At 37.0% G+C, this 16,847-nt stretch overlaps 1 protein-coding gene across 1 annotated transcript in view; it reads left to right on the forward strand.

Moving 5' to 3' along the window:
- Nucleotides 1-16,847, forward strand: part of LOC128856526 (frequenin-1-like) — a 38,525-nt gene that overhangs the window by 17,084 nt on the left and 4,594 nt on the right. Inside the window, exons 3-6 of the mRNA XM_054091828.1 lie at nucleotides 671-719; nucleotides 10,438-10,527; nucleotides 11,135-11,213; nucleotides 16,356-16,444. Of these exons, the coding sequence (XP_053947803.1) occupies nucleotides 671-719; nucleotides 10,438-10,527; nucleotides 11,135-11,213; nucleotides 16,356-16,444 (307 nt within the window). The remainder of the gene's footprint in view (nucleotides 1-670; nucleotides 720-10,437; nucleotides 10,528-11,134; nucleotides 11,214-16,355; nucleotides 16,445-16,847) is intronic.

Below are 16,847 nucleotides of genomic sequence, written 5' to 3' on the forward strand. Positions count from 1 at the left end.
GGATTCAACAAAAACAGCCTAAAACAAAAAGTAAAATACTGAGCTAAAACTCTATTAAATCAGCATTGGAACAACGTAGAGGGTCTTAGATACTCCAAAAAGTTCCTAAGTTTCAACGCTAAAAGAGCTAACATGGCCCTCACGTTAAACAAAAAGAGCATTCGCACTCTCACAGGCGCCCTCACGGGTCACTTCAGCTGCAACAAACACCTACATAAATTAGGCATAACTAACACCAGCACCTGCAGATTCTGCTGCGAAGATGAGGAGTCTATAGAACATCTCATTATCGAATGTCCGGGGTTGACGCATAGAAGGAAAAGGTTTTTAAACAAGTGCATGCTTATAGATCAAGACCTACAATCACTCCCTCAGAAGGAGGGTAAAATAGCATCTAAAGTTACCACTTCCCAGTACTTCAACAAAATGTGAATTCCACAATGGGTTTATAAGAGCTTTCGATATAACGAAATTGAATTTGAGGGTACTTTTCGTACTTAATCATATTCCATTGGCAGAACCTTATTTTGCAAAACAAAGTGTATTTGGCTACACAGTGTAGCTGCAAGGAGTCACAGTTATATTATATATTTATCACATAAGTCCCACTACAACCCTTTTTATCGATCGCTGTATTTTCAACTTACTTTTTTTTTTTTCTTTCTCCTAGGCACAAAGGTTTTCTTAAAGACTGTCCGAATGGCCTGCTGACGGAACAAGTAAGTAAACATATAACTAGCACACAAACATATACACGCTGGCGCTAAAAGGAAGCTCTCCTTTCAAATTCATAAAATAAATTTGAAGTGAATTCTGTTTATTTTGGCTTTTTGAAGAAAAGAGTTTCCGCTTATGCAAGCATTTGTCTCATCTGCTCATCTAACCCATATATATTTTAAGCCGCATCGGACTATAAGCTGAACCGACTTCCATTTTTCAGGCGGAGCTGCACCGCCTTAATTTTTATTGTTATTCACGACTCAATTTCCCCCAAGGATGATAGATTACTAGGTTTGGCCAATAACTATGGTGAGAAACAAAATTGTGAGGGGAACTTCGGCTGCCATGCCGCGGGAGTATTCGCCAGCTGAAATCTGCGCGATAGCAACAACGCCACATGAGCGAACATTGTGTTAAGGGGTTAGGGGTAGACAGAGGACCGAAAAAATGATGATATTCAATAACTTTTGTTTATGCGAGTCAGTTGCTTTATTTTACAAAAATAATAACATAGCATTAATACATCATGTTTCGACTTGAGTTTAACAATATTTAAAAAAAAAAATTAATAATTGTAGAAATTATCGCTGTTTCGGTGGAGCCCGTTTCTCCAGAAGTCCCTTGCAGGGACCATCACAAGTCCTTGGAGATTCATCTAAAATCAATCGGACAAGAGAAATTAGTTATTTTAATAAATAATCTTGTGCCTGATTTTTTTTTTCAAATTAACAATATGGCTGCGACAGGAAATAGTTTTCAGATTATCGAGAAAAATATCGACAATTATCAAAAAAAAATCGAAATTAAAAAAAAAAATCCTTCGATCAGGAACGAATTTTTATGCTTTTCAAAAGCAGTAAAAATTTTAATAAAATCTACTAAGCGGTTTTTAAGTTACAATGATCGCCAGTTCAAAAAACATAGTTTTCAGAAAAACGCCTTTAAAGTTTTCCTATTGAACTCCGGAGCGCCCGAGCGCCCTTTGTTAATTGTTGAATAACTCGAAAAGTATTTGTCGGATTCACTTCAAATTTTCACTCATTATTTTTAAGATATTATACTTTAAGAAAATGCAAACAAAATTTTTTGAAATTCTGACTGCCCCTAACCCCTTATTTTTTTTCTATTATACAGGGTGGGCCAAATAAGACCTACTAATGACTAAAGACTACTGCCTAGCAATATGCGCAGTTGCTCAATCTTGTTGAAACCACAAATTAGGATACTGCTCCGCCATTGGCCGCAAAAAGTTTTCAATCAATGTTCTGTAAGAGGCTCCTGAAATCGATTCCGGCGTTTCATCCTCATTTTCGAAGAAATATGGACCGATAACTCTAGTGGCCATAACACCGCACCAAACAGTACATTTAGATGGGTGCAACTGATGTTGGTGTGTTGCCCTTGGATTTTCAGAGCCCCGCAATCTACAGTTTAGTTTATTTGCATCACCATTGAAATGGAAATGCGCTTCATCCGACATCAAAACATTATTTAAAAAATCAATTTGTGTGGCTAATTGTGTAAGAATAGAAAAACTCAATAATTTTAATGCGTTGTGTTGTGCTGTAGGGGTCTATAATAAATTTCCAAGAATTCAATTATAACCCACAAAAAGAGAAAAATAAATATGTCAAAAAATAAAAAAGTTATTTGTGCTTAACATTAGTAGGTCTTATTTGGTCCACCCTGTATATTACCAACACAGTCTCATTTTTTTCGAAAACACACCGCTCTCATGACTCTTGTTACGCCAGCTCTAAAATTCTTTTCTCGTACAACTTGGTTTCTTCCGTGTCTATTAATTTCTTTCTAGATGTTTTTTCACAAAATGGAGGGACCTACAGTTTTATGCCATCTCCGAACGGCAGATGTTTTTCTGTGAGCAGCTTTTTCATAGCAGAAGTACACCCGGAAGTTTGCCATTGCCTGCCGAGGAGCGACTGCTATTAGAAAAAATCCTTTCTAGCATTTTTGAACCTGTGCACTTCCAAGTAGTAGTCACGCACTAATCAATTCGGTTAGGCAATATCACATCCATATTACGGTCGGCCCCACCTGAAGTAGAGGTCAGTTCAGCTTCATGCGGCTAAACTGCAGTGGGACACATTTAGGCTCTCCGCTTGTTGTGAAGACGCGTGCTCAAGCTCCAGTGAAACTAATTAATAAAAAATATTACTCAAGCTCCACCAAATTATCGAAGAATTACTCGCCCTGGATTTGTTCGCGTAGGAAATCTTCACCTGGCTACAGCGGAGCACTTTCTTCCGCCTTGGGTTGCCATTCCTTATGTGATTCCCTTCATATCTAATGATTGATGAGCCAATTGTAGTATTCCATGAAAATTTTAAAACAAATTTGTGGCAAACTTAAATACTTGAATTACAGATTTAAAGAGTTGTCTTGTCCGCTAGGCACCAACAACAAAATACTCTTTTGCGGCCAATTTTTGCCAGGCTCTTGAAAATGAGCAGACTAAAAAACATAAAACTTGAGAAATATGTGAATAGTGGCGGTCAACACCAGCCAAAAACCATAAGAAAGCAAAAACGCAAAAAAGAAAAATTTACAATAAATAAAAATAAGAATAAAATATAAACCCAAGCAAACACAAAGTTGTTGTGGTTAACACTAAACCATAACGAAAGATTTAAATATTCCGCTCCTGCCACTTCCCTTAACCGGGATTTACAAATTTTACGAGTAGCAGTAAAAGAAAAGTACTTACATAACGGCTTGCCAAACAGTAGCAGCAAATAGCGTCTGTGTTTTTGTGAAAATATTTCTGTTTACCATTCTTGTTATATTATTATTCTACGTTATTTAGCCTGACGTACCCACACACACTTACATACAGACACACATACATCCATACTTGTAACACACAGCGTGCATATGTAAATTTTGTTGTGCCACATGTTCTTCCATGTAGCGGCACACATACATAGAAATATTTTAACGCTCACTTCTTGTTTTTTTGTTTCTCTCGTATCGTTCAATCCTTCCTCTTTCTTGTTTGTGCGAGCGCACCCCGCACATTTGGCCTGTTTGTTGCTACTGCTGCTGCTGCTGCTTGCCGTATTAAACCAATTTTCTGCCGTCAGCTGTTCGCTTCATGGTTATGCAAAGGATACGTAGGTGGATGCCTACGTCACACTTTAGCTGTAATAGCAACAACAACAATGGCATTTTCTTCGCTTCATCGACTTTGCGCCCGAAAGTATGCCTGGCAAATAAAATTTATGATTGAAATGTAGCCTGAGTTGAAGGCTAAGTACAGTGAAATGAGTTTGGGGAAATTTTTTATTTTTCTTAATAGCGAAATCGAACTAATTTTGGTAAATTGTGGATTTTTTTCTTAAAATCGCTTGAAATAAAGTGCATACTGCTAAAAATAAACTTGTAGTTGAAAAACGTTTTATAATTATTTTCCAAATTTGTGATGGTCATCGCCGTACACTGGAAAGCATTTAACTAATTTTGTAGAAAACTTACTTGGTATTTTTTCTCTAATATACAGACTTCCGAGATTGAACCTAATATTATACATATATGTACTTATGTGCGAAAATTTTGCGGCTAAACGTGTCTTGTCTCCGTAGCATACACTTTCAAAGTGTACTATGTACTTGTGCTAGGAGGTAAGCAAAAAAGTAATACCAGTTTAAACAAAAATAGGAGCAAAATAATATAAAAATAGATATGTTTTTCAAAAAAAAATATTTTTGGTCAAAAGCAAGTCATCCAAAGAGTTTGCAATGGATATAAGAAGGACTATCTTTCAGTAACACGTGGATGTAATTCGTGAATTTGTCGCAACTACTCGTACAAGGTGAAGCCCAAAATAAACAAGACTGGCGTCATAAAAATGCTTTTGATGGCGCCATTTTTTTAATGAGTTAGGGAGTTGAAACTTACAGCCCTAGCTGACTTCCGGTGATAGATTGGTGACATTCGGTTCAGTGAAAGCGAAGTTATTGCGGCTAAAGTGTCAGTATGTTTGTGTCATCGGTAAAAAAATGAGTTTCGAATAAAGAGCTAATATCAACTTTCGGTTCAAAATCGGTAAAGCGTTTAGCCATGAAATGCCGTGCATCTCTTAACGAGATGGCTGAGTCATTTCACCTAATGATAGCATGGGTTTCTGGCCATTGTGACATTGAGGGTAGCTGCAGAGCCGATGAACTACGAATATCGGTACCAAATTGACGGATGAGTACATAGACGGTAGGCACGCCCAGAGAATGGCTATGCAAGCACATGGCTTCTGCATAAGTTGTCTAGACGACGAATAGGCGATCCCGCACCATCTGTGCCACTGTCCTGCTCCATCTAGACGTAGACTCGCCATTTTGAGCGGACATTTCTTTAACGAATTAGAAGACCTCGGCTCTGTCGAAATTTTGAATAGCACACATTGGTTTCAGGTGGGATAAGGGATAGTTCCCCACGCGGCATCACAATGGGCCATAAGCCTGAGTGTGTCTTACAATGGACAACCGCGTCAACCTAACCTAACCTAACCTACTCTTAACTCTTTGCAGTAATTTTCTTAATAAGGAGTTTTGATATCTAACTTCTTATTTGGTTTTTTTTAGTTATTTTACTTTTATAAATTTGTACATTTTCTATTTAATTTTTACTCTAAATCTCAGTTTTTGGGAGTAAAATTCCCTTTTCTAATTGTTATGTTTTTTCAAATTTGTTTTATTAAATATAAACTTTTAGTTTCCATATTTAAAAGTTTCGTAACACTAAATAATATAATTTTTTTTTTTTTGTTTTCTTGAGTTAGCTTGACGGTGAAAACTTAAAAACTATAAGTTTATCAATTTTATATCTTGTCACTCCAAGATCCTTCCAGTTCTTGGCCGGAGACCAACAAAATAGCCATTTAAAATTTGAGGCCAGAAGAAAAATGGGTTTTCAAGAATAATTTTCCTTTTTAATTTTAAATTTTTTTTTCATTTTTTTATGAAATTATTATTTTTATTCATTTCCTATTTAAGAATGTTGTACTAGAAACATTTTTTTTGTTTGATGTGAGTTTTTTTTGCCGCCAAATCTTAGTCTAGATATTTATAAATTCTTTACTTTCACTAAACAATTCTCTCAGTAATTTGATAAATTCTAAGCTAAATCTGAAGTTTTATATATATAAATTTACTATTTTTTTACTCAAAAGTCCTCGTAGTAGTTGGCCATAAACAACAAAATGGCCATGAAAATCAGAGATCAGCAGAAAGACATGTTTTTGAGAAGCATTTTCCGTTTTGATTTTTAAAAATGAACTAGAAAACTGATTTTCTATAATTTTCCCGTTTTAATTAAAAATGTTTCTGAATTTTTTTTTTTTTCATAAAATAAATTTTACATATTAGATTCGCAACTAAGTTCACGCTGTTTATTTTTTTTTTTTAAGTGCAACTTTATCCTGAAAAAATGGTTACAAGTGAATCATTGAAAGTATTGTCCATTGCTGGCTACTACTTTTTCCCATCTTTCTGGTAGTTCCCGTATACCGTCGCGGTAAAACTGTTCATCTTTTGAAGCTATCCACAGATCAAGCCATTTTTTGATGTCTTCACACGAATGGAACTGCTGGTCAGCTAGACCATGTGCCATCGATCGGAACAGGTGATAATCAGACGGCGTAATATCTGGAGAATATGGCGGGTGGGGTAGGATTTCCCATTTGAGTGTTTCCAAGTAGATTTTAACGGGTTTGGCAACGTGAGGCCGAGCGTTGTCATGCTGTAGAATCACTTTTTCATGCCTCTCCGCGTATTGCGGCCGCTTCTCGCGCAGTGATCGACTCAATCGTATCAATTGAAGTCGATACCGATCTCCAGTGATGGTTTCGCTTGGTTTTAACAGACGCTGGAGCAGTTGTTCACAGGCGAAAAAACGACAACGACATTCAACATCTCTTGGTTTTAACTCATAAGGAACCCAAGTCCCTTGTTTCTGAATCATTCCCAAATCAATCAATTGCTTGGAAATGGATTGGCGGGTAACTCCTAATACTGAAGCAAGGTCTTCTTGCGTTTGACACGGATCCTCATTGAGCAATGCCTCCAATTCAGCGTCTTTGAAGACATTGGCCTTCGGACGCGGACGGTCGTTAACATTAAAATCATCGTATTTGAAGCGGCGGAACCAATCTCGGCACGTTGTTTCACTTAAAGCAGCATCTCCATAAACTTTTTGTAGCTCTGGATGTGCTTCAGCCCCCGTTTTTTTCGAATGAAAGAGGAAAATCAACACTTTCCGCAAATTACGATTATTCTTCATTTTCACAAAACCAAAACAAAATCACTAATGTGTCGAAGTAGTTTGTTTACCATATATCTAAGCTTGGTTTATGACGTTTAGGGTATGTTAGAATCGACTAGCACACACTGCTGGTGGCATCTATTGACAAACAGCGGGAACTTGGTTGCGCACCTCATATTAAAATTTTTTTTAACAGAAAATAATTTTTTAATCTATAAATTGATAAATTTCCTACTGATTTTCACTCAGAATTTCTCTTAGTAATTCGATATAAAAAAACAAATTGTTCTTAAAAATCGAATATCGGCAGAAAAATGAGTTTTACGAATCATTTTCCGTTTTAATTTTTACATTTTTAAAATTTTTGTTATTGAGTGTAAAATTTAATGTTTCTGTTTTGTTTTGCTTTTAGTTTGATTTGGCGGCTGTTTCAGCGTGTAAATTTATAAATTTTATGTTTTCAATCATAAAAAAATACAAAATTTTAATTAATAAAAAAACATTCCAATATTTGGCTGCAAAGCATTAACTAAGAATCGTTAGAAAATGGAGTTTTCGAGAATAACTAAGGCGCATTCAGTAAAGGTGGTGACACTAGACCAACAACAATGTTTTGTACGTTTGATTGTCAAAGCTAAGTATTGGCGAAGTAGAAAACAAAGATTGAATTCGCCTTGTTTCATTCTGATCTGACAGCCACATGGACACGGCGAAAGAAACAAAAACAATCAGCTGATTTACCGGTACCACTTTTAATAGATTCGCCTTGACAATAACTTTTCTTTTTTAACTTTAAATTTTTTTCATGATTTTTTTTTTAATACAAAATTTAAATTTTTTTCATGATTTTTTTTTTATGAATACAAAATTTTAAGTTCTTTCATGTTTGAGAGTTGTGTAGTAATACAGTAAATTATTTTATATTTTTATTTTGTTTGGCGGTCATCTTAATTTATGAATTTATAAATTTTGTATTTATTAAAATTTATAAAACACAAATTTTTCAGGTTTGAGAGTTTTTTGATAATATACAACTTTCTTTTTTGATCTCTAAATTTTTTCCAATTTTTTTTTCTGTTTATGAATACAAAATTAGAATTTTTTGTCATGTTTATGAGTTTAGTAGCAGTAAATTAAATAAAAAAAATTTGTTTTTCCTGTTTTTTTATTTTTGTGTGGGGTGGTGATCAACTTAGTTTATCATCATCTTTTCGCTCTACAGCCCTTTGTGAGTTTTGGCCTGCTGCACGTGGGACCTCCATACGTCTTGAACGCTTGCAACTTTTTTCCAGTTCGTTATCCTAAGTTTCTTGATGTCGTCCTCTAGTTCGTCGGACCATCTGGTTCTCGGCCTTCCTCTTGCTCTAGTGTTGAACGCTCTGGCGTCTACGATTTTCTTCTGCGCCCTCGTACCGTCCATTCTTGTACTGAGTACTTTTCGTTCGAAGGCTTACAGTTTTGTTTTATCTGCTTCAATTAGCGTCCACGATTCAGCTGCATAGCATAAAACTGGTCTAATGATGGTTTTATACAGAGTCAATTTGCATTGTCTGTTTAGTAGTTTTGATTTGAAGAGTTTCGTTAACGACGCATACGATCTGTTCGCTGCTAGAATTTTCTCATCGATGGTAAGGCTCATTGAATTGTCTCTAATCAGTTTGAAGCCTAAATAGGTAAAGGATTCAACGATTTCAAAAGAAAAATCGCCAATTTACAGTTGGCCTGATGTTGGTTTATTTTGTCTGGGCATCATCATATATTTGGTCTTATCTTCGTTGATTTTAAGCCCAATTTTACTAGCAGCAATTTCAATATCAGCGAAGGTTTTGGTTAGGGCGTGGATATTTTTGCTGACAATTTCAGATGGTATGCGAATAATTGGGTAGTTCTGTTTAAAATATGTCCAGTCCTTTTTCCGTCACTTACTTCATCGATGGCACAGCATAGCATAAGGTTGAAGATTGTTGATGAGAGCGTATCCCCTTGTCTTACTCTAGTTTTAATTCTGAAGGGGTCGGATTTTTTATCTTTTATCATTACTTTCGATACAGTTTCTTTCAGAGTCATCATCACTATTCTGGTTAGTTTGTCTGGGATTTCGCATTTATGAAATATTGTGGGGATCGCCCTCCTATTGATGCTATCGAAAGCTTGCTTGAAATCAATAAACATCATGTGCAGCCCAATGTTATGCTCAAAGCATTTCTCCATGTACTCTTTGAGAGAAAACAAATTGTCTATTGTTGACCTTCCAGGTCGAAATCCGCATTGATACTCTGGAAGTATTCTTTCCGAGTGGCCTATAAGTCTTTTGTTAACAAATCCCGCGATAGTTTTTGCAGTTTAATTTATCGCCTTGTGAATGGGGAGTATTATTGCTGTGTTCCAGTCGCCTGGCAGTGTTTCATTGTTCCAGATCACTGTGGTCAGGTAATGCATTCTTTCAATGAAACTACTAGCTCAGCTGTTATATTGTCTTCTCCAGGCGCTTTGAAGTTTTTCAAATAGTTGACTGCATCTAGTATTTCTTGTAATGTCGGTGGTTGTTCGTCAGGGTGGTCTAGGACTGTGTTGTTGTTCGCATGAAGTATGTTAATATCTGTAAAGGCACAAATTTCACCAGGATTCAGCATCTCTCTAAAGTACTCGACCCACCTTTCTACTATCTCCTGCTTTTCTTAATTTAGAAAAATAAATTGATAAATTTTCTATTCATTCAATACCATAAAATGTATAAAATACCAAATTTAATTATTTTTTATGTTTGTGAGTTCAGTAACAAAAAATTAATATAAATAAAAAAAATGTTCTGTTCTGTTCTTACTTTTTTTGATGTGGTGGTCATCTTGCCTTATGCATTTATAAATTTTCTCTTTATTTAGTACAACGAAATTTTCCTACAAAGACGCGAAATATTTCAGATTCTTAATTCTATTTTTTAGACGAATTTCTTCTTTCCTCACATTTTTAAGATCACTCCACTGTGCGCTGACGTCGTCGCACCACAGACGTCAGCCATGGCCACTATACTAGTGAATTACTTGATTTACAAAACAAATAGGAGGTAACAACAGCAATGGTACATAAATGCTACCCAACAACAATAGAATGGGAAACTTGAGCAGCGGAATTTGCAGGCAAAAAAATAATATTTAATAATAAAGCAAACAACATGGCGCCATACTTCTCCAACTTTGCCATGTTTTCATGCTGGTCATAACACAATTTCCACATATGTATGTATGTGCATACATCAACACAAACACCCTCATGCTTTCTTCCCACGCTCTCTTCCCCTACGCCATTTGATAGCTGTACTACGTAACACTCCTTGCGTCCCACCAACATGTCAAGTTTGTTGTTTTTATTACTTTCTGTTGTAATTTTACGAATTTCGTATTTATGTTTTCATGTCTGTCTTTTGTTTTTTGCTGTACTTTACAGGGTTTTATTAAAATTTACAAACAATTCTTCCCGCAAGGAGATCCCAGTAAATTCGCTTCGCTGGTGTTTCGTGTCTTCGACGAGAACGAGGTGAGTAAATGCATGGATGAGTTTGTGAGGCATAAGCCAGTACTGTCACATTTCTCGCCGTCACTGCTAGCTGAGTGAATGGACACGAAAAAAAAAAAAAAGTAAATAAAAAGAAAAACAATAAACAGCAAAAAATGGCTAGTGTAGCAATAACAACAACAACTATTGTTTCGCTTTTACTGCTATTCATGTCCATTCTCTTATTCTCCGAACCGGTTGTGGCTGATAGTATTGGCTTACTGCAGCTTTTATGTGAACTGACAGCTCATTTATTAATCCAATACAATTCGAGTCAATACATTGCAATCCAATTTCATTCAATTCAATCAATTTCCTAATATTTTTTCTCAATGCTCCTTCATACACACACACACACTAACACATAGACATACCTTAAGTCGATTGCTCAGATAAAATTTTTACTTTTGAATTAAATATAAGCGAATTTGTTCTACAACTTTTCATTATTCTCTTTGCCCATTTTTCTATTCTATACATCCCTAACTGTTCTTTGTTTGCCTTCTGGTATATTCGCTTTTGGCTTTTTCTGCCTTTTTCTCCAACTTTTTTCTTCCTTCTTCTCTTTTGCTGTACTTTTTTATTTCAGGATGGTGCGATTGAGTTTGAAGAGTTCATTCGAGCGTTATCGATTACATCGCGCGGTAACCTGGACGAAAAGCTGCAATGTAAGTACAAACATTTATTTATACATACAGACATATGGTGTGAATTTACTATGCAACTACTTGGTCTGAAAGCAGAGGGGAGATTTGTAAGCTATTCAATTTTTATTCTTGAGTCTTTGAGTTTTTACAGTTCACAATTCTTGGTGTAATAGAAAATTTAATTTTCATAGATGTTAACTAAGAATTAAAGCAGAACTTGAATCAATAAGTCTAGCTGATTTTGAAAAACCTAAAATAATAGTAGTACCTTCTACGAATTTGCCCCTATGTGTTATAATAACAACACCTTAACCGCTATAAGTCGCTCTTATCATTCATATTGGGCTGAGCGAGGTTTGGCGAGACTGCTCCTACTATAAACGAAATGTGCAGGCACAGAACGCGAGTGATCGCGAACCGTTAGTGCGAAGACTTCCCCTTCGAATACAGCACCTCATGCTTCTGTAACGAAAGCCTCAGACTGGTTTCGTGTTTCGACAGAGATGTGAATGAACAGAGACGTAAGCAACAGAGACGAGAATAAACAGAGGCGTGAACAACAGAGACGAGAATGAACAGAAACGTGAACAACTGAGACGAGAATGAAGATTATCATTTTCGATATTCATGATATTAGGGTCTTCACTTGCATCTTGAGTATAAGTTAACACCTGCAGTCCAAGGGCAGCTGTAACATTTGCAGTAAGCGAATTTATCTTTAAGCTGGCAATCAATGTTACAAATTCACTTGCGGTAATAAATTCTAATTCAAAAATCAACTCAAGGTCTTTAACTTATATTTCAAAACGTCGAAGTTAGTACCTTTGTATTTTTGCTGAAATTTGTGACAAAAAAAAATAAAAAATTATCCCCATTGGGACTAGATATGTTAAGCATTCCCCACCAATCAATCCGTAGGCTCATTCCAGAATATGCATTCAGACGTTTCCAGCCAAGTCTAGCTTTCCAAGCTTAGACTATCTGCTAAACATATCTAAAAATTGTAAAATAAATTTTTTAGATCAGGCAGTCTGAGAGTCAGGTAATCCATACCTCGAACCTGACTAGGTACCCAGATAGGTCAAAGTTTGCGGATGGCGTCACTAGTACAGGTATCTTTGAGGCGAATTTTCGATAATCGATACGTTTGGGTGGTTATCCCACAGTATCTGGCAGAGAATTCCTGCAAAGAGACAGAGCTTCGAAAGTCATCTACATTTTGTCCGGCAGACAGGCAGCCTTATATGCACTGCAGTCTCGCATAATAACATCCAAATTGGTTGAGCCACGCTACTTGCCTTTCGGCTCACCGCTCTAAACACCTACAGCCCTGCTCCGTTTCTCTTTGTCCGTGGCACTACCGTTAGGTATTACTTCGCGGAGGAGGAGCAGCTGATTTCCTTTCTATGAAAATTTGCGGAACCGCAACGCGCAACGCAACTTTGTGATGATTTTATTTGCTACATTGCAAACAGCGGACGGGGTTTCTTATGACTCAAACATAATATCAACCAAGTTGTTAACCTTAATTGCTTAACCTTAATTGGTTTCAACCTGTTTGATTATTAATTGGAGAAATAAAGTAGTTCTCAAGTCAACCCTTTCTGTTTCAAATTAGAGACAGAGAAAAAAAAAACAATTCATCTTCAATAACGGCATTTGCACAAAAGATGCAGAATCGATCGTATTCATCCCCGAATTTATGTCCGAATTCATAATTCATGTCCGAATAATTAAATTTGAAGCAAGCATGACCTGGCAATATTTCGATAAGGTGGAAGTCCATATTCCCATGTCATCTGGCTAGCCAACTTTTTACAGAAGAAATCAAGAGATGGGTTTAACGTCCGGTCGGCGAATTGCTTCACCGTCACTGCCATTTCTGCCAACAATTATCCTTCGCTGCATGACGGCTCATCCTACTTTTTGAGTATTCAGCTTTCTCCCTTGCCAAAATGTCTATGGGACGAAACACAGATATTACAGCGCTGCTTCTTCTGGTGCAGTTCGAAACGCGCTACAAACTCGTATACCGCAAATCTGGTACAAGGATATCATTTCGCGTGCATATGAGGTTTCATCCAGCGCATCAGACCAGATAGGTGCACCGTACAGAAAAACACTTTTTACCACGCTACCGTACTGTAGCCTACGTTGTTGTTTGAGCCCTCCCGAGGTAGCCATGAGCCGAGATAGCGCCGCTTTTTCTACTTTTTCGGCTTTCTCTACTGCTTATATCAGTGGCTTAATGTTACGTAACATCAAACGATGTCTTCAATACCCTTAGAGCACAACTTTCTTAAGCTGGGTACTAGGTTTTTATGGCAACGAATAGGTGGACTGCCTAGTGAAGTTAAGTGCAACTTCAAAATACCATGGACGAATCCACACGAAAGTAGGTGGAGAGTCCAGCGCAGAGGAAGGCTAAACAGTTTATCTTCGCTCCAAAACAGCATCAAATAGACTTATTAGCTTGGTGGGCTTACGAACTTTTATTGGATGACGATGGCAAGTGATGTTCAAAACCGCTAAGTAGAGATTACAGCAACAACAACAACGGAGTACATTGGCCCAACGTAAACTCGATCTCCTCCACTTTGGAAGAGCTTGGTATGGGACGCTGGTGCGTGCGACATGTCTTATTTGAGCTGCGGGATGAGCTCTTAATGGAATGTATTCGTTGAACATTTTGCTCGTTAGCTTCATTAGCGCACAGAAGGGTACTGCCACTAATAAATAAAAAAATAGATAAATAATAATTAGCGCGTACATTTCTGTTAGGTGTTTGACCGAGCTCCTCCCCTTATTTATGGTGTGCGTCTCCGAATGGCAAATGGTCTTTTACGAGGAGTTTTTTCATAGCAGAAATACACTCAGTTACTTACCTTTGCCTGCCGAGAGGCGATCGCTATTAAAAAACTTTTTCAATCGTTTAGTGTAGCTGGTCAGGGAATGCCTGGTCTCTCTGTCGATTGCATCAGAATTCTTCGATATAAAGATAATTTGGGTACCTAGTCACAGTGACATTACTGGAAACTGCGAAGCCGACGAGCTGGGCAGACAAGTGACCTGTTAGGTAGTGTCCCCGCGAAAGGAGAAGATCAGGATCCCCTTGACAACCTGTGTTCTACTCCTGGAAGGATTTGCACCAACTCAGCGAGCTCTGGGCAAGTACACGAACGTGTAAGGTCACGAAGTCCTTCTGGCCCCGTTTGGATAGGAGGCGTTCGAGGGATATTCTGAGGATGACAAAATATCATCTCTCAAATTTCGTGGGCATCCTCACGGGGCACTGTCCGCGGGGAATACATGCCTTGAGACTCGGAATTACTTCGAGCCCGTTTTGCATAAGCTGTATGGAGGATGAGGTGGAACCATCTCAGCACCTGCTCCTCAGCTGCCCAGCTCTCGCGGGACTAAGATTCAAGCATCTTGGTTCTCACTTCTTTTCTGCACCTGCTGATATAGCAGGTATTGAAAACAAAACTTCATCAGTAGCATAAAGAGGTTAACACAACCGCAGACTAGTCACCGTTCGTAGTCCACAAACACTCAACCTTCCACATCCCTTTTCCTTTCGTTCTATTTTCCTTCACCTCCTTTTCTCTTCTTGCAATGGTGTCACAAAGGATGAACCAAACTTCTTTCGTCCAAGTAGGCCCACTCTCTGGGCAACCATCACTACCTAACCCAACCTAACCTATCGTTTAGTGCTTCATGATCGGCGTTTCGAATTTGTACTCTTTGTAGGCACGCGCCAATCCATTCAGCTACTGCTGCTATATTAATAACCTTTAGATAGTTGGGAACTTTTCTAATGATCCACCTTTCCTGTTAAGGACTCCTTGATATGACGTTATGATGCGCGTTACAAGAAGATTTAAGGTAGAAATAAATTGATAAGTTTCTTTGCAGGAGACAGTCCCACTGCTAGCTTTCTTGAAAAGATGTGTATTGAGTGGATTAGCCCACATTCATATGACAAAATCTGGGTTCTTGGTAAAAAATCCTATACAAGTTTTTTCAAGTAATCCCCAAACGATCTCTCTACGTACATATCCGATGCTTTTAAAAAATAAGTAAAACGCGATATATGTGATATACTTCTTTATAAAAAATCTGAATTTAAGGAAGTTAAGCATGGCTCTTTACTCCAATGGGAGATAAAGGAAATTATGATAATGATGATTGTCAAAAATTTTTCGTTTTGAAATCTCTAAAAAACGTATTAAAATGAGGAAAAATGCTTGATTTAAATGAAGGAGTAATGCACTTGTATAAAGAACACTATATAATAAATTGATTCATCCTCCAAAAAAAGAGGCTTATATCGCTTAGGTTAGGTTAGGTTAGGTTAGCCAGGTTGCTTATCTAAGACCAGACACTCGGTGACACTAAGACACATTGTGATACCTGCTTTTGATTTCCATCCGTAACTAAGTTGCTCTCTTGGAAGTAGCTGGAGACGGCGAATTATTTTCAAATATAGTTCAAAATTTGTATTAAAAAAACACACAAAAAATAAACAAATTGTAAAAAAAATGTATTGTATTACTTCTAAATTGTATAATCGCTTACATTCGATTACGAATAGCAAATAAAGAGGAAGAAATAAGTTACTTAAACCACTTAGATCTATTAAAGAATGCAATTAATCCCTCCAGTGAGACATTTTGCTAATTTCAAAGAAATAATCGCCAAGATATTTGACACGGCTTCTTTGAAGAGCAGGGCATTCACAGAGGAGGTGTTGTACCGACTCAATTTCTCCTTCATGTTGTTGCGGTTGTTGTAGCAGCATAAACATTCCCCATACTTACATACGAGGAATGCTGCTGGATTGACAGTCCTTGGCCGGATATAAATCTGAGTCGTTTCGGTAACGTAGAACCGACTGTCGAAGAAACGGTTCTTCTTCATTTCTTCTTTCGCTTTAACTGAATTAAATGCTTTGGTTATTAGCTTGAAATCCAACTTTTCCACCCAATTCTGCTGAAACACTGAACGAACACTCGCCGATTCTTTTGAGAATTTGAACACTGAAGAGAGCACTACTCTCATTGGGCCTTTATAGTTATTACTCTTTTGAGAGAATCTAATTTTTTATAGTACATGTAATTTTATCTCTTTTTTGTATATTCTAATACTATTCAAACATTTCAGGGGCATTCCGGTTGTACGATGTGGACAATGACGGCTACATAACGAGAGAGGAAATGTATAACATAGTGGATGCAATATACCAAATGGTGGTATGTAAATTAATACGTTAAGGCACAACAATAATTTTTCTTACAGCATGTTTCCACCAAGCATTTAACTGCAATTAAGAGCTCTGTTAAACTTCAAAAAGAGAGTTAACTTGAAGAGCTAGTTTTTGTATGCAAGAGAGGTTAAATAAGCTAGTAAGTTACGGCAGCTGACTATCAGAGTTTTCTGTATTGTTATGTCTAGAGGATTCTTTATAAGTCTGATGCCTTTGATTTACTTTTTAATACAAAGTAGTTCTTTCCAAATATTGTAAGTGTTTTTTTCTTTTCTACAGGAAATGGACATGTATGCTAAGGATAGAGGAAAGAACAAATTTTTATTTGAAAATTTTACAATGAGAATATTTCTATTGCTTGCAGAAGTATAGTTCAGGCTCTTGCTGCA

Source organism: Anastrepha ludens, chromosome 3, assembly GCF_028408465.1.
Source record: "Anastrepha ludens isolate Willacy chromosome 3, idAnaLude1.1, whole genome shotgun sequence".
Classification (NCBI taxonomy): Eukaryota; Metazoa; Arthropoda; class Insecta; order Diptera; family Tephritidae; genus Anastrepha; species Anastrepha ludens.